At 42.1% G+C, this 19,511-nt stretch overlaps 1 protein-coding gene across 1 annotated transcript in view; it reads right to left on the reverse strand.

The window, feature by feature from the left end:
• Positions 1-19,511, reverse strand: part of LOC138566788 (cytochrome P450 2F2-like) — an 807,149-nt gene that overhangs the window by 305,958 nt on the left and 481,680 nt on the right. The window contains exon 4 of the mRNA XM_069644442.1: positions 13,880-14,029. Coding sequence (XP_069500543.1) covers positions 13,880-14,029 — 150 coding nt within the window. The remainder of the gene's footprint in view (positions 1-13,879; positions 14,030-19,511) is intronic.

The raw sequence follows: 19,511 nt of genomic DNA on the forward strand, positions 1-19,511 counted from the left end.
GAATCTTAGAACATTTCAAAGGACTAATATGGGGGATTCCAATTGAACTCAAAACAGACCACGAGCCACTTATCCATGTACTAAATCCAAAGAATCCTCATTTGACCTCCCCACGCATTAGGAGGTGGACTTTGATTATAATGCAGTACAATGTAGTTATAAAGTACACTCCTGGCAAAACAAATGTTGTGGCCGACTGCCTTTCTCGCTTACCATGTGATGATGAGGGAAAAGACCATGCTGATGATGATGAAATAGTAGGAGACTGAGACATGGATTGCATCATTGCACAAGTACATCCCACTTTTGAGAAAGAAGAATGGATTGAGGCCATGAATTAAGATTTGGAACAAGGGAAATTAAGAAGAGCATTGGAGAGCGGCTGGAAAGATGTTAATGTGGATATTGAATGCTGGGAGAAGATAAAAGATGAGATTCCATGTGATGAAGCATGTATATATAGAGGAGATCGGATTGTTCCTCCCGCATCTTTGAGGGAGAGGATAATGGAGATTGCTCACGAGGGGCATATAGGTAGGAGTTTGACAAAGAGAAGAGTCCGAGAAAATTATTGGTGGCCAAACATGTGGAGTGAATTAGAAACATTAGTGAAAGAATGCTCTGCATGTGCTGTAAGTGATAAAGGAAAGGTAACAAAGACCACACCATTACAGCCGATAGCAATACCAGACTCTCTGTGGACAAAATTGGCTATTGATATAGCTGGTCCATATGAAATACTTGAACCATCAAAGATATATCTTATTGTGTTGTTTGATTACACTTCCAAATGGGTTGAGTGTGGGATAATGGAAAAATCTTTCTCTGCCAGTAAAGTTGCAAAGTTTTTGGAAGAAATCTTCAGTAGAGAGGGTGAACCATGTGAGTTAATATCCGACAATGGAGCACAGTTTATGTCGCAAGAAGTCCAGAGTTTCTTGAAAGAGTGAGCTATTAAACACAGCACTACAGCGCTATATCATCCCATGAGTAATGGACTAGTGGAAAGGATGAATCGTTATATAAAAGGGGTGATTCAGCTAGCTGTTGCAAATAATTTGCCATGGAAGGAAACATTAAAAGAAGCACTGAACGCATACAAGGTGACTCCACACTCAATGACAGAAGTGGAACCATTCACTCTGATGAGGGGAAGGATTGCCACTAACAGGCTTGGACCTGCATGGATGACGATAAAGAAAAATAAAAAGGTTGATATGGATGAAATAATTAGGAAAGTAAAGAAGAAGCAGGATCAATACAAAAAATACTATGATGAACAGAATCATGTAAAAGAATGCAATATTAAAAGAGGAGACTGGATTAGGATAAAAGAACCTAAGAGAGTCATGAAAGGGGAATCTAAATTTCGACCTCCTCAGAGAGTAGTTGAATGCTCCAAAAAGTCTGTAATTCTAGAAGATGGGAACAAGTGGTCGTGCAATGATATCATGTTGTCAAAGAGAGACGATAAGTTGAAGAATAATTCTGATCAGTTTTTCACACAGAGACTATGGAGGGACATACCTGGACAAGTGAAGGATGTCAATGAAAATGTTACACTTTCTAATGATGGGTGCACGTTGGAGAAGTGTGCCAATAAGGACATTTCAAGAGATACAAGCGGAGATAAGAATACATCTTCGAGAGCTAGAAGAATTGTGCATAATTTAAAAAAAGATGTTATTTACTACTGAAACAGCAGCATCTTCTTACTGTTGTCACAAGCTTTGTCTACAATATTTTTTTTTGGAAGTTGGAGATGAACCACAACATGTATCCTTTATTAAGAAATTATTTACAGTAGGAAAGTTCATATAAGTTATAGGTTATGTATTTGATCACTATATATTGGATATTTTTTGTTAGTATATTGTACATAGTTCCCCATTCACCCACCATGTTAGTTTGTTAACAGTTTTTTGTAAATAGTTCTGTATAATTATACTCTTCATAAATGATGTGGTGGGGGAGATGTTATAATGCAGAATGTTGTTTGGTTCTATTTAGCAGCGTTCTTCCTGTATGATTCTGGAACCTGATGGGATCATATGAGAAGATGCTTGCGTGAGTGAAGGTCAGTTATAGGGGACCTCCTCTAAATAAAATACAACACAATATATACATATTGTTGCGCTTATTTATTACATGATACCATATATTCTATTCTCGGGTCATGATTCATGCCACTTACCTCTAAAATGTGCAAAAACAGAAGCACATTCCAAAGACTTAGAATCTATTCTATTACAGAATATCTACTATTTGATCATCTGCTCTGACCTGTTGCTGCCCCTTACCTTGCCTAAGGGTATCCATCACGGTTTTCTGCACTATGAATGTATGGACAATGAGGATCTCACCTTATTAGCACAGTCTCTTTGCTCTCCACTTTATATGAAATTGACTGAACATACGCCAGATATTTGTGCGTAAATAATTGTGTACAGTCCCAAACCAATACTGTGCTCCTATTTATCTGCCTCCATTGTTTAAATTCCACCAGCCACCTAACTGTGACATCACATCCTGACCCAGACTTTTAGCCTTTGCTTCCCAGCCAGGCTGTGTTTTGCATGTCTGGGGGTGGGATGTATTTAGTGTGTCCTGCAACGCGCATGCTTGGCGGACTTTAATTAATCTGTCATTCTGGATCATCATTGCATTTTCTTCCTGTTTTTGTTTCTTTTGTTCTTACTCTGTATTTCTCTTTCCTCTGTTATATGCCATGTGCGATTACAAAAAAATGAATGAATGATTAAGGAGTTGTATTTGATGCAGTTATTAATGTGAATATGTTATAGCTATCAATGGTGGTATTACTTGGCAAATTCTGAATGCCAGGTTAATTATCTGTTATATGTTTTCACTATTTCTTAAAACTGTACACATTTATTAATTATTAATTATTGTAAAGCGCTTTAGCGTAAGCGCTATAGAAATAAATAAGCAATAGTAATAACAATAATGTGTATGGGACTTCCGCAGACTGTGGGAGATTTAGTCTTAGGAAAATATGTTTCCTGAGGCATCGGTGGCAGAAAAATTATGTATTTCTGTGCTCCTCAGTAACTCCAAAATGTTATTCCCTTTAAGGGAGAGACTTTATTTTTTGTGCTAGATATCTAAATATTTATGTCTGGAAAGGGAGCGCAAACTGCTATCTGATAGCATTAGCATTATGGGAAATAGTTTCTTTAAGGGGTTTAGGCTTTGCTCTCCCCTCGTGGTGGTCACATGGATTGGTTGGTGGGAGGATGATGATTGCCTCCAAGGTCTGGCCCATCTGCGCCCACCCGCGCTCCAGATGGGCTATGGACAGTCGAATCAAAGGGTAATCATTTATCTTTTTCTAGTGACTCGCTTATTCAGCTTGCACCTACCGCTACTTCCTGGCCCCTAGGTTGGACCCCATGCTGCCACCCTCTATTGCTGCCTCAGTGTGGTCACCTGCATATGTGAAGTGTCTCCTGCTTAATGCGTGCTCACTAAGGGCTCATGCTCTTGCTTTTTGCGAAATGCTGCAGGAGTTTTTCCCGATTTTGTCTTTGTTACAGAGACTTGGTGAAATTAGATATCAAGGGCTTGTTTGGTGCAAGCTCTTCCATCGCACTACCGCATTCTGCGGCTCGATCGACCCATGCCTCAGGTGGGCGGGACGTGGCACTTTTTCACCACTCCCGTTTTGCATGTTCTGTTCTCCCTTTACTCACAATCTTAAAGTGGAATCTCTTTTGCTACGCACTGCTATTTCATCTGCTAGAGCAGTACATGTTTGCCTGTGATATCGACCTCCAGCCAAGGACTCTTTGTTTCCGCTGGCCTTTGCTGAGGCTATGATGCACCTTCAATTATGGTACAATGATTTAATCATTTTAGGTGATTTTAATCTTCAACCCAACAACCTGCTGGATTCGTATGCAGCACAGTTTATTTCTGTTCACTCTGACCTCAAGCTTCCTCAATTTGTGGTTAGCCCAACCCATGTAGAGGGCAACTTTACTTTAGATCTACTGTTTGCTGCTCCTGGATCTCTGTCAGTTTTTCCGGTATGTCCAGCGTTTTGGACGGATCACTTTGTGATTCCTTTTATGATCAATATCGTCCCTCTGGTGGCCTGCCCTATTTCCGTACGTCCACCTTATCGTAGGTGGCGTTCCATCAGTATTTATGGCATTGTGAATAAGTTCTCGCTTATCTGCCCCTCTCCAGATTCTACTAATCTGCCCACTCTTGCCACTGCCCTTTCTTCTACACCCGATGTGCCCCTCTGATGTAAGCTAAACTATGGAGGCTCCCTTCCGAGCCTCAGTTCCCTCCCAAACCTGCAGGTCTTCACCTATTGTGTATGCTGGCGGAGAGCAAATGGCGCTCCTCCTTCAGTCGAGCTGGTGGTTTGAAGTTACGCAGGGCTGCCGCTGTTGGTGAAGCTGCAGTTTTCGAGTCCAAATGCTTGTTTTGTTTCACACATGTGGCGTCTGCAGTGAACCAGCCTTTGGAGCTGTTCAGGCTGGTGCAGCCTCTTCCATCCTCGGCTGTTGGTAGCACCGTTGATTCCTCTCAAGGGTTGTGTGACTCCCTTGCAGAGTTCTCTGTGGCCAAGATTGTTACAAACTGCCAGAAAATAGTGGACCCTGGGTCTCGCTCATTTTTAGCTGTAGCCCCCAGTAGTCCTCTTGCCCCCTTTCATTCTTGGGCATGTTTTCTGGTCTTTAATGATGCCGACATTTTATGGCCTACTAATGCCGTCAAATTGGCCTCTCCTGCCGACCCTGTGCCTCTCTGCCTCTTAAAGAAGATCATTCCTCTGATCAGTCCTTTGGTGTCATCCGCTGTTAACCACTCTTTGTCTGATAGCTGTATTCTTTCTTCTTTTAAGCATGCTATTGTGATTCTGCTCCTAAATAAAACCCTCTTTGAACTCCACTGTTCTCTCCAATTTCCTTCCTATCTCTCTTCTACCTTTTTAAATGAAACGTATTTAATCTTTGGTGCTGCCTTTACTGCAGTAATTTTCTGGAAGAATCTGGTTTTGCACCCTTTTCAATCCCGTTTCCGGCCCTGGCATGGGACTGAGTCTCTGTTAGTGTCTGTTGTGGATGACTTAGCCCACTTGGTGGATCACGGTGATGTTGGCACTCTTTATTTATTTATTTATTTGTAAAGCGTGCACAGCCCAGAGGCAACTAGGCGCTCTGATCTTGTCAGATCTGTCGGCAGCATTCAACACCATGGATCATGCCCTGCCGTTGGACAGGCTGGCCTCAGAGGCCATCTCAGTCTTAGTGCTCGCTTGGTTCAGCTCCTTTCTCTCCGGCCGGTCACAATCCCTCTTGCTCTCTCCTTTTTGCTCAGCACCTATCTCTTGTGGGGTCCCACAGGGTTCATCTCTCTCGCCTCTTCTCTTTAATATCTATATTCAGCCTTTGGTCTTTTTTATTCACTCTTTCGGTTTTAGATTTTATTCATATGTGGATGACACCCAAATTCTGGGCAGTTTGGACCTCCGGTAGCAGGATACAGCATCTTGATGTCAGGCCTGTCTGTTGGCGGTCAATACTTGGATGAAAGACAACTGGTTGCTCTTGAATGGCAACAAAACCATCTTGGTTGTGTGCCAAGTCTCCAGCTCTGCCTTATGGACCATGGAATTCTGGACCCCCTTCCTTGGTCCTCTGCTGAAGCCTGTACAGCTTGTTAAGAATGTAAGCATTAAGCTTTCATCCTCACTGTCGTTTGGGCCTCAGGTTATAACAGTTTGCCAGTCCATCTATTTTAAGTTCAAGGTCCTTCGCAAAATTCTCCCTTATCTTCCTGGTCACCTGTACTCTGCAGTGATTTCTGCTATGATGTCAGGCTCCTTGAACTACTGTAATACTCTGGGCCTCATCACGAGTTGGGCGGCATCCCAGCGGTATTACCGCTGGGATACCACCTGCACTAATAGCGTTACTGCCACCCAGTCCGGCGCTATTAGTGCTGGATCAAGGGTTGGGCGGTAATGGGTATTTCCGCATTCTCCATTGGTTCCTTTGGACCCAATGGGGCATTTTCGGCGCATTTACCCCAGCTTGGAGCTGGGGGTAAATGCTGCCAGACTCATGTTTGGGTGGACCAAGGCCCGGCTCCAGGAATATTCATCTGGGTGGGCCAGGGTTGTGATCAGGGGGGCCCACATTCCATTGGGTGTGGGTCTAGGAGTACCCTAAGCAAAGTGCTGGTGTTGATACAGATTTCCCAGATCTGTGATCCAGCAAAACATTTCTTCCCAGATCTGCAAAAATTCATTTGCACCCCTCCATAAAAAACTGTACATAGCAAAAGTGAAGCAAGGAAAATAGTCAATCTACCTATCTTCCCTTCCCGTCTGCTCTCCCCTTTCTGTTATATCTGATCCTCCTTCACCTTTCATTGTCCAGTCACTTTCCTTCAGCTGCCCTAACCACCGTTCCCATTTACCTCCCCTCCCACTTATTCACACCAGCATCCATCATGCCTTTCCTGGACTGGCTTGGGAGAATCGAGGGTGATGCCTCCTTCTACTCCTCTGAGAGGGCTAAGCAGTGAGGCCCCAAGTCATTGTACCATCTCGGATGGTGTCCGCCCAACAATACGTCTTGTTGTGAAAGATAGACCCCCCACCCAGAATACTGAAGCAAGGAATAGGAGATTTTGTTTCCTACAAAATTACGTTTTCTTTCAAACTTCTTTAAATTTCAAGAACAGAACATACCATGTCCAATCAATACAGGTAGTCTTGTTGATCTTAACAATATTTCGAGCACAACATATCCTCCAATAACATACACATGCATACAATCCTCCCTTCCCCCACCCATTCCACCCCCCCTTTCCTACTGAACCCCTACAGTAGTCCCATTCTGAATGTCTCCCATCAATGGTTTATGTCCATAATTACATTTTAAACACAACATTTTATTTTTTGTTGCATTTTTGGAGCACATTTAATTGATGTGCTAATGCAAGGGAGTGCTAGGACTGTAAGGGCTGCATCAGGTGGCCGACAGTGCTGATTGAGGGGTTTGAGGCCTCCTGGCATCGCTCCTGGTGGGGCGTGCCCCTGTACATCATTGTCTGGTACATACTTTTTACATAAAGGTTATAATATGCAATTGTCCATGATGACACTTTGTTTGATGTGTTTACTTTGATTTGCTATTGTATAACACAATTGTGTTCAATAAATGTGGCCCGGATATTTTCAAAGTTAGATGTATGTGTGTCCTAATCCCTGTGCTGCCCATCTATTAAACCATGAGTGAGGATTTTTGCACTAGCTTATAATGCGAACTGAATCCCTTCAAGGGGCACCAGATTTTAACAGGTAAGGCATAGTGAACTTTACAAATATGCCCAGGATCACACACTTTGGTCAAGTGATAAAGCCATAATTTGAGCCTAGCCTGAAATTTAGATACTTGACCACACATCATCTGAGCTTAATTGGTACAAATATGTGTTGAGGTTTGGCTTTGAATACCTAAAATGATACTAAATTGTATACAGATTACTTTTAAAAAAAAAAAGCACAAGTCACATGATAAACCAACCGGACAATGTATTCATCAATGTAGAAACAAGTTGATGAAAAGATTAAGGGGGCATTTTGTTTTGAATCCTAAATTGCACAGATCAGAATTCTCCTGTTTACACTTTTTTGCAAAAGGGACCATTCATTAATTTTAATTGTTTCCACCAAGTACTGGAAAAGTAAAGAGTAAAACACAGGGGAAAATCACCTTTGCTCTTTACTTTACCATTACGTGTCTGGAAAAGTGTAAATCACTTTCACAATTAACTATTGTGTGAGCCATCCACAATGGATTCCTTTGGACTCTGCCTGCTTTTTCCCGGTGTAAATGTCAGGCAGGTCCCATAGGAATCTATTGGTTTTCCACCAATGTAAAAATACCTGCTGATGAAATACTAATCGGATTTGGCAGGGGGACCTTGTTAAGTCTGATCTGCTCTCCAACTTCACCTGTTGAATCATAGAAAATCCTGCTGCTCATATAAAGTGGAGCTACATGCATATAGACCACTTCTTCCACTCCGCTTGACCTGGAAAATGATCCCCTATGACTGTAGCTTTATTTTCCCCATCCCGAATGGAAGCCTACAAACTCCAGCATAACAATTAATGAGAAAAATCTCATACAGACACAAAGTGAAATTAAATGCATGACAAGGTTATTGTTTAACACAGCTTGTTCTATATCCCCTTAATTACTAATCACCCAACAATCACACTGAAATAGCTTCTTAAAACCCTACATAATTTTTGTTAAAAGTGCCACAGCAATGATCACTGCCTGTTTACCTTTTCTCATCTGTAATCAGTTCCTCTTGTAAATAATCTGCCTCTGAGACACATTAAAAAGATAAGATCTCACTTGCTGTTAGCATTTGAGGGGAGAGAGTAGGGCAGGGGGGCATTGGCATTTGTCCTTTGTCCAAATGTTAAATCCACCTCTGATTGCACTCTTTAGAAAATATTTAAATACTGCTTTTTAGTTATAAAAGATGTACACCTTTTATACTTTGTCCGCAACATTATAGAAAACGCTGTTCTTTTTGTTATTTTACGGGTGCTCATGTTTCATTTCCGGCACTGCCTAAACACCCTGCACCCAGGATTTACATCATACTTTCCAAACAAATCCCACAACACACACGACATATTCTGTTTGCATGCAAACTGTGTAAAGTTACTCAAACAGATTGAGGTTATGAAGTCAGCACTTACCAGTTTGAATCATGAAACGTTTGGTCAGAGTAGACTAGGCTTCCAAACAAAGATACATTCTATTTAGGTCGGAACCCCACTGGTAAGTATGCATAGGAAGATCTGAAACTGGTCAATACTTGCCAACATAGCCTTATCATTTTCAGGTAGTGCCTTGTTGGACCAGCTCAGTGAGGTGCAGCTTGATTCCCTAGGTGTAGAAAGCAAGACAACCACATCTGGGCATATACACATTCACTTAGGGAGACAAACGGAAGCCAACATGCATTGGCAAAGCCAACAACTTGGAATTTTGATTATGCATGGATAGGCATATGCCAGGCACTGCCATAAGGGTACCACCTGGCCAAAAGAGGGGAACAGCTGGAAAATGGTGCCAGTAACTGGGCATATGATGGCATTGCCTGGCGAATGCCTGCTAATACCTATACGCCAGCCAACACTGCTGTGGCTTTGTGATTGCTTGTTTAAGACAGGATTTCAGTACAACTCAAAGAGGCATTAAAAAATATATTGCTTATAAAATCAACTGGCTGAAGACACACATGAAGAGAATTGTACTACACCAGGAGCTCATTTACAGAGGCAATAAAGTAATGAAATACTCAAAAGAATGCTTAGGTATAACACTGGCAGGACCTATACAGCAACCCGTTTGGTGTTACTTTGTGATAGAGCTTGAGCAAAGAGTTCTAGAAAGGTTAGGATTTGGTGGTGAGCGATGACATAGCCATGGCTAGTCGTTAGGTGGGTAAATGACCAGACACACCCATAGGATGTGTGTTTCTCCTCACATTTTATTGCCATCCAATCTGTGTTCCACAGCATGTGTTCTGGTTGTACCTAATAGGTAAAAACTCTCAGAATCAATTAGAACCACCTCCATTGCTCTGGCCAGCCCTCCATACCATTGTTTGCATATCAGCCTCGGCCCTGTCACTAATGTCACTAATGACAGAAGCCCTTCCGAAACTGCTAGACCACAGGGCCTACAAATTCATACGGTCTAGCAATTGAGATTGAACTGCACCTTTTGGTGTCAGCACCAAAAGTAATTTGATAATGGCTTGTCCCCTTCCCTAATCGCACAGACATACTACAGAATTATGGCATGGAATGTTGCGCAGAGCAACAGTAGTGGTAATGTTTAATTCAAAGCCTTGCATTTTTAACTTTTTGATTTTACGACACTCTCCCCTCCAGAATTTAATTCTTGTTACTACCAACCATATCTTTTCACTTATACGCAAGTAGTTAATGCAGCAGAATATATACTTTGAATCTGATTTGTAAGGGCCCCCCAGTCAGTTGACGCACCTTCTGCAAAAATCTGTGTTCAAGCAACTTTACCTGTCATTTATTGTTTGGCATAGTTAACCATTTTATTAAGCATGATGTGAAAAACTATATTCCCACAAATAATAAACATGCTTTCAATTAGAGAAACCAAAAGTGTGCTACCTCACTTAGAGATGTGAATGGTCCTCCATCTCCCTGGGCATTTGTACTTTCATGGCTGTGGGGCATAAATCATTGTCTAGGGCAAGACAACAAATCCTGGCTGGGCCTCCTGCAATTCAGCCTCTCAGAATGATGTCTCTGAGGTTGCTGCTGAATTTTTAGAGTGACATCCACCCACCATTCCCTCAGTTACCAGTGATGTATAACACCACTGACATGGCCTCCTTTCTAGGGGGGTCAGAGGCTGGCTCTGGGGGAGCCTGGCCATCCTGACCCCCCTGCTGGAGCCAGGCCTGGCGGACCCTTAAATGCAGTGGTAAAAGCGTTACCGCCGCATTTAAGGGCTACCGCCCAACTCGTGATGAGGCTGTCTGTATCTTGCCCAGCCTCTCTACCTGTTTCATCGCCTGGAGTTTCTGCAGAACACAGTGGCCAGAATGGTGACTGGGTCTTCTTTATGTGCTTCCCTCACCCCCATTCTCACCTCACTGCGTTGGCTTCCCGTAGCAAAACGGGTAGACGTTAAAGCTCTTTGTATGGTGCACCGGGCATTCTATGGCCCATGCCCTGAGTACTTACAGGAGAGATTTCTCCCTTATGTTCCATCTCACGCTCTTCACTCAGCATCTTTTCGTCTGGTTCAGATCCCTCACTTTCACTGCTCAAGATCAGGGGGTAGTGCTTTTTCAGTTGTGGCTGCTAGGCTATGGAATTCTCTCCCGCTGGCCCTGTGTGCCACGCAGGAACACTTTCTTTTTTATCTGGCTTTAGAGACTTTTCTTTTTCTACACTCTTTCTTTTTCTCTTTCTTCTTTCTTGACAGTCTGTGGTTCTTGCCCTTCTCCCAGTAGCACCATGATGCCCTACTGGTGAAGGTACGTTTTATAAGTCAATATATGAATAAATAAAATAAATACATGGATATTGCTCCCCTGGCTGCCCCTACATTAGTACAGGGACTTTGCAAGTGTGGAATTGGAATCACTCATATACCTCCCTATGGCTCAGCATGCACTAGCTCAGAGTGGCATCTGGCCCTTGGAACTACCCTACTCTTTACCCCCAATTTAGGCACCGGACTTCATCACTGCACAAACACTCAGTAGAGCAGTACTGTACTCACACATCATCGCCAGTACTGTATATGCACAATTCACACGTACTTTCCAAGCACTCAACAAACCCTGCCCAGCACCATACACACATAAAAACACAGTGGAATCTGACCACACCATGCTAACTGAGCATACTGGAATACTGGATTATGTTTTCTTCTGATCATAATGATAACTGATTTTACTTTGTAAACGATGAACATTGGAATGCGCCCTTACTATGTTAACACGGGAGAAAGAAATATGACTTTCTTGTTGTAACTGGGCATAATAACATATGGATTTACTGAACTCGGTGGCAAAATAAATAATGGCATTGATTTCTGAGTTTGGTTCGATGGAATATGTACATTCTATGCTATTTGGGTAAAGTATGTCCTTTTTGTTAATCGGGTATGGGACGGGTATGCCCAGACGTGGGTCGCAAGTCTGCCGGGCCTAGAGACCCAAGCTACTCCTTACTGATGACGCCCAACAAGCCTGAAACATGTCTGGGGATGCTTGTGCTCTCGTGCAGAAGGGATGTGAACTAGCAGTTCGGGCTGGACTGCCCCTTCTGGGGTAGGGCCAAGCCTGATTTGCATATGGTTTTCCCCCTTCTGTAATGGCTTGGCAGGCTGAACAACGATGGTCTAGAGGGTTGCCCAGAGCTTTTCCCGTGGTTGTGATTAATTCAAAACCTTCCAGCCATCAACTTTCTGTTTTGCTTTTTGCTAATCGGACATACATTAATCTGGAACTGCTATGATAACTGGAAATAATGAAACCATCCACTGCTCTGCTAACTACAGATATGCTTGACAATGGTTCCTGGAAATTGCATAAAAATGGTGCAAATTGTTGTGTTTTGAAAGCAAGATTTGGCAATTCTCTTAGTCCGTGGGATTTGTATACGGAAATGTTGACGTGTTCTCAATGCCTAAGTCATGGTATTACCTGATATATAAAAGCAATATCAGGCTTAAGAGTACAATTTCATAATCTCTCACAACCTGAAGTATGATGGTACTTCTTGGAAATTTGATGGCAATAGCTGGATAATGATATGAGTACCTGGAGGCATGATGGTCACTTTGGGTAACGGATATAGTAAGGGGGGAAAGGGGTGGAAGGTGGGTCTGGGGGGTCTCCCCACTGTTTCTGGAGGATAAATATATCCTATTAAATGAACCATGGACTTGTGAAAGGACCTTGTGTAGATATGTCGTCTAGACTGCACTGTATCATTTGCTGTACTATAGTATAATAATTGCGTTGCTGTCTGTTAAAAATATATGTGCAAATGATGACTTCAGTTTCATGGTTCTATGACTTTTTTCAGTTTTCCTTTTTTTCCCTCTATGCCTTTACCATTTGCTTTCTTGAATTAATCATTCTGTTTCTTGATAAAGTACAAATATGAGAAAGAAAACATACACCAAAGCAGTATTGCAGAAACGGTGCACCAGTGCAAGTGCAATTAGCACTGCAACGAAAAGTGCCCTAGTGCAAAAAACATTCTTTCAAAACATTCATGCACAAAGGCAAGGTTTGCCCTTGTCGTAGTCCTTTTCCCTTGTACAGAAAAGCATTGAAAGATTTTTCTTGCACCTGAGAAGTTTTAGCCCTCATGCTTATTGCACCTGAACTGATGCAAAGGTTGTGTGATATGGCTGCGTTAGTATGTTTCATGTACTTCTGTATTCTTTGAGTTTCTTGAAACTTTATGTGTATGTAATTGCCTATGTATTGTTTAGTACAGCTTCCTGATGCCCACTGGTTCACATTTATAAATTGCATACATAAATACGATCAATACAAATAAAATAGATGCATTTATTTTCACTGTAAGAAATCTGGCTGACAAATGAAAATGTAGTCCATAATTCTGCAGACTCTTGGCGAAAACTCTGCCTCACTGTAGCGTGACTCGGTACTTCCCTGCTGAATCAAATATTGTACACCATACACAACATATCACAAACTTTGTGCGTTTGCAACGTGTCTTGGTTCCGTACAGACATAATAAACCCATTAATTTCCATGGGGCTGCTAACAATTCTTCCCATACCCTTCTTCCCACATGTTCCCAATTTTGGGATTACCCTTCTTCCCAATGTGTATGGACTTGCCTGCCTTAAGTACATCTATTGTTCATTTTCCTTATAAAGCAAGCCTCCCGAGTATCTCCCCAGTATCTCAGAGGGATATGGCTTCATTATTATTATTATTATTATTATTATTATTATTATTATTATTATTATTATTATTGCTGTATTTATTGAGCACAGACCTTTCTCTGAGAAACAATGGGGCACTTTAGAATCATAGGGGGAAGATCAAAGTTAGGGCGCAGAGAAACAAGGGAGTGGGTATCTAACAACAGGGGAGGGAGGGTAATAGTCAACAATTAAACTACAGGTAACCATGGGAAGAACATTGGGGATCAGATCACCCAGTCTCAGGTATGGTGGGCAGTGCATGGTTTATGGCTATAATAATCGGTTTCTGTGCACATAATGTATCTTCATCAAAACCCTATGCCTTCTCTACCTACCTCCCATGTCTTTGAAACGTTGGACCAAGTACTGGACCTCCTCCTGGATTCGTTCCTCGATGCTTCTCTTCCCCATTCCAAACTGTGCCAGGCCAGAAATGGTGAACCGGCGGAGCTCCTTCCACTTCCTCCCTTGGCTAAAGGCGATTCCTATAAGGGATGGAAAGGGAGGTTATGTGTAAATATTTGTGCAGCGCCTCCACACTTTTGATGTGATTTTGGATAGCTGAGAAGCAGGCAGCGGAAGTAAAGCAGTTTCACCAAAGTCAGAGTAGGTTCAAGAAAATCTAAAATTGAGCAAAGATAAGCAAAATATTTTAAATGTAAGTAGAAACACGGGAAATTGCTATTTTCCAAATATTTTCAAAATATTGCACATATTCTCCATCTAGTATTTGCATGCCTACAAATGCATCTTTTTCTATCTATCAAATGCATCTTTTTCTATCAATGTGTGCATCAGTTCATTCACTAAATATGTCTCTATTGATCAAAACAAGCTCGAGTCTATGATTACTGCAGGGTGTAATCAGTACCTACTGCCAGTGTTAATATCCATCCATTGCAGTACGGTGGAGGACAAACGAATGGGAAAATCCATCCAGCTCGTGTAATGTCTGCAGTATAGTTTCCGCAGTTGGTCTGTCATTACGACAGGTAATCCCCACTGCATAAAGGAATACACGTCTGAAAACATGGCAATTCCCATAAGAAAAAAGTACAGCCTGTCTTAAAAACGTGTCTAAAAAATGATAAAACATGTGCATAGGTGCTGCAATGTGGGAGTACTAAAAATGAATTCATGATTAAGGAGGGGTTTGTGATGCATCCCTGCTATTATAAATGTGAATATGTTAAAGCTGGCAGTGGTGGCATTACTTAGCAAATTATGAATGCCAGGTGATTTTATTTAGCAGATATAAATCCTGGTAGTTGCGACACTAGTTGTTTTTGTATTGCAATGGATCCACTGGCAGTATTTCTATATAATTAACAGATCACATGATTGGCAGCGGGTATTATTTGTCGTTATTAGATCATGAATAAAAGTGATCTATCAAAGTCCTGAAAACAGAGTAAATACATTAATTTAAGCTTTTAACTGTATAAAATGCTGTAAATAAATACATTTGACATGAATAAAAATGTTCACATACAAGCATAAAGATACATTACACATTAATTCAGGTGGGCCTATATGCATCATTCGTACTATGTGGCTAATCATATAGAAAAGATACAAATGCATTTATAAAATTGAATTCACCAATAAGATAGTAAAGTCCAATGAACCAAGGGTTAATCAGCCATAAAAATACAGCATAATGAAGGTATGTATTCATGAAGGCCTAAGCAGCACTCTTCAAATATTACAATAAATCGGACAAAGAAGAATAAAGTGCATTAAGTCTTCAAGTACAGCATTACATAAAAGGTGGTTAACTTCTTTCAAGTTACTTAATTTATTTGTGATCTACTTTCCTGTGACCGCCCTCATCAGGAGCAGGTTGAACCTAGCTCTTGTACTATAAGCCCATTCATGTGTGTGTTTGGACCATGGTAGTTATTCAGAGATTGTGTTGGTGGCCAGGATAACATGTGGTCAATTAGAAACTTTACCTAACTCATCTTGTTCACGTTCTGTTGATAAAAATACTTTTATATTCCTGAAAAGCTCTGTACCGTAAGCAGTTGATATAGACATTGGGTTTGAAGCCTGATGTCCTCTAAAGGTTTATCCTCCAGGACTATCAGATTTAAATCAGCCATTCACTGGTGGTAGACCCAACTCTATTAACCATGCATATACCCTTAAACCATAAGCAGTAGTCTTAGGAACTTCCATAACAGGGAGAGTGATGTTGCAGATGGATAGATCAGAATTGTCAAATATATACTGGTGCTGGCCATTGCCATATTTGATATTGATTTCATCTCCTATTATGATCCAAAAAGTAGGACCACAATTTGTGTTCAGTAGACTAGTGATAGTGCTTTTAAGAACAAATAATGTATGTGTCTTAATAAAAATATTTGAAAAGCTGAAGAAGTTGAATAGCTGTCAAAGGTATTTCCTTGATGAACTTGGGATGGGCAGCATGATGAGTTTACTGTTGATGAGATTGAGGTGCTTGGATTACTGACATCTGGCAACAGGGATATCAACAAGGATTTCAAATATATGCATCGACAGCCTCCTTTTACAATAGCTGATAGCACCTTCAACCTTATTCATTTTCTGTGAATAATGTATATCCCATGGTGCAATTTACACTAACCACCTCTGATTAACTGAAACACTTAATACAAATACAGGATGGTCCTCTCCTCATTGGACCACAATGTGCTGCTAAATTGACAAAAGTGGAAAAGTGGAACAACACTGCCATTGATCCATACACACCACTACATAGGCATTAACATCTTAAGCAATTGACTTAGAGAGGTTATTGAAGTGAAATGCTGTCTGAAATTGGCCCTTAAATTTCTAATGAGCATGTCACAAAATGATCTTATGTTTGCACTGCAAGACTTTAAATCAAGGTTCAAACTTATTTAGATTTTTTAAAACTGGGAAACACGGGGAGTGGTTGAAATGAACACATATAGTGTCTAGGTATTTTTGAATGTTACACTAGAAATGCATTCCTGGCAATATGTCAGTACGGTTCAAATAATATATATGTTTTCTTTTCTCTAAGGGACATTTGTCTTCCGCAAAGTTTTATAAGCACAACAGAGTCTCATGTACACCACTCAGACATTTGTTGGATCAAGCTCACAATCACAGGGATATAGGGCACAGCCACTTGTTAGCTCAAGTTATTGTCAGGGGGATATCCAACAAAGTCTCTTCTTTGCCACATTTCCTCTGCACAGGGCTTTAGCACAGAGATCACAATTTGCAATCAAAGCCAGTAGGACTGTGCTGGGTTCACTTCTTCGTTGTCCTATAGTGTTCCAGTTCACTCTTAGGGTTTATGGTGCCCTTCTCATCCTTAATTGATCTGCTCACCAGCCTTCATTCCAGAATTCCTTCTGTATTCATCCTCCTTGATCATTCCTCTGCTTTCAACACAGTCAACCATGCCATCCTGATCGATTGACTCTGTGAGAATCTGGGCATTTCAGATCAGGCCCTGGAGTGGCTGACCCACTTCCTCTTAATCTGCCCGTTCCAAGTCCAACTTGATCCCCTTCTCTCTGCCACCTCTCTCTCTACCTGTGGTGTTCCCCAGGGCTCTGTCCTCTCACCCTGGTTTTCAACCTCTACTTGGCCCCTTTGGCACACCTGATCTCTACCTTCTCCTCTAACTTTCAGTGTTAAGCGGATGACACTGAGCTTTCCTTTAGGCTGCCCTCTGCCTCCTCTCTTCTCTCGCTCATTCCTGACTGTCTATCCGTGATTCAGGATTGATACACCTACAAGGATCTATGCCTTAATGCAGTAAGACAGAGATCCTTCTCATTGGGACCCCTACCCCTGTGCCACCTCTCTCACTCTGGCCAACTGCCTTGGGCCCTCTTCCTTGGTGTCAGCTTCAACACCACTCTCTCTTTCTCTACTCACATCTCAGATGTTGCTTTGAAGTCCAACTACCAGCTGCACCCCCTCAAAGGGATTCTGCCCTTTCTCACTTCCCGCCAGAGCTCACTGTCTCCAGAGCCCTGGTTCTCTCTAGGCTGGACTACGCAACAGCCTCTTTCTCAATCTACCTTCCTCTACTCTCTGCCCTCTGCAACTAATCCAGAACAGGAGAGCAAGACGTATCCTCGGCCTCAAGCCCAGACACCGTATCTCTCCAGCCCTGAAATCTCTGCACTAACTCCCGGTGGCTGCAAGGATCAAGTTCAAGCCCCTTTGCATTGTCCACAATGCTTTCTGGGGCCGAGGCCCCCACTACATCCAACGCTCTCTTCCAAAATACCTTCCTTCTCAAGCCCTTTGCTCAGCTTCTTCCAACTCTGTAAGGGTTAGACGCTTCTCCAGACAGATAGTGGGGGGTAGATTTTTCTTCTATGTAGGTAATTTCCTCTGGAATTATTTCTCTGCCCCTCTCAAACTTGAGCCGGACCAGCTAAAGTTCCAGAAGAAGCTGAAATCTTTTTGCTTTCTCGCTCTCCCTCCCCTACTGATCTACCTGACGTACCTGTCTGTTGTACCGACTGGTTGCTTGGCTACTGTCAGAGTCTCACTGTGTACCAGGCTCTTTTTTGATCAGTCACCCTTGAACAGCCTCAGGGTCTACCATGCACCTATGGGCTCTAACTGTAACCAGCAGTCCCTTGTTCTCCTTGCACTACCACGTGTCGCACTGCCCTGGCTGCACTTACTCAGAGCATGCTGCCCTGTTTTCCCATTCCCTCACCCTCTTTCCCTTTGCACTTCTCGTTCTCACACTTGCACAATCTGAATGACACAAAGCCTAGTAAGATCATTTGTCTTGTCCTCCCTCTGTCTTCCCTCCCTTATCTTGTCATGCCTATAAACACTTGTGTAAAGGAGCGTTATAAATAACCTATCATATGAACTCAAATCATATACAAACATTAATATCATAAAGTCCCCTACTCAGATAGAAAAGCAGAATAGCCCAAAGAATTCCATATTTGCTACAAACGAGTTGCCAAACCTTGATGATGTGGCGGAGACTGTATCCTTCTTAGAAAGACAAGCCAACAAATAGGTAAGACATTATATGTAGTGTTGGCTGATAGACATAAACAGGGGAGCAGGCAGAAAGACATTCTGAAATCCCATGCCAATAGCATGAAGAGCATGATGATACCGACAATGAAGGAGGGCGTACATTATAGCAGAAAAATGTGTTAGTTACTAATCATTTAGATATTCTAAGCAATGGGCCTCATTACGAGGTTGGAGGTAGTCATGGCGCTATTAGCGCCATGACTACCTCCAATACCGGTACCGTGTCCGGTCCCGTTCAATGGGGACTTACCTGTCTATTCCAACCTTTGCGGGACCGGTAAGTCCCCATTGAAAAAGCCATTCACCATTCCCATTTCAGCCCCCATAGGGCTCAATGGGAAGGGGGAAGGTGCTAATAACGGTACCGCAAATTGCGGTACCATTATTAGCTCTGAAGTCCCTTAACGGATCCCTTCCCTAACGCCTGGTAAAACCAGGCGTTAAGGAAGAGACCCGCTAAGGGACCTCGTAGTAGGGCAGTAAGGGATTACCGCACCGGTGCCCTTACCAGTGCCGGTAATCACTTACCACCCACCTCGTAATGAGGCCCAATGTAGCAGAAATCGCGTTTTTGCCTGATTCGCAAAACGAAGAGGCTATAAGTGAAAAAGGGATGGTAAATATGGTAAAACACAAAAAGCTTTAGACCATTGCTCTATGAGAAGAATGATTCAGCAACCATTAAGGGGTAAAAATGGGAAAAAATATAAACTGATCAAAGGTCGGCACAGCAAGAAAGCGGGGCAATCCCCATCTACTCTCTGCCTGAATTTCACAAGTGAACTTGGATCATTATCAAATGAAGTGGATAGAGTAATGGAAGATCTGCAGTCGATGAATGAGATTGTAACTAACGAAAGAACTAATGTTTTTTAGTCCAAAAAGGAGGAAGGCGGGGATTAATCCTTGCCTTGACAGTAT

The sequence above is a fragment of the Ambystoma mexicanum genome, chromosome 2p, assembly GCF_040938575.1.
Source record: "Ambystoma mexicanum isolate Mex_15411 chromosome 2p, UKY_AmexF1_1, whole genome shotgun sequence".
Lineage (NCBI taxonomy): Eukaryota > Metazoa > Chordata > Amphibia > Caudata > Ambystomatidae > Ambystoma > Ambystoma mexicanum.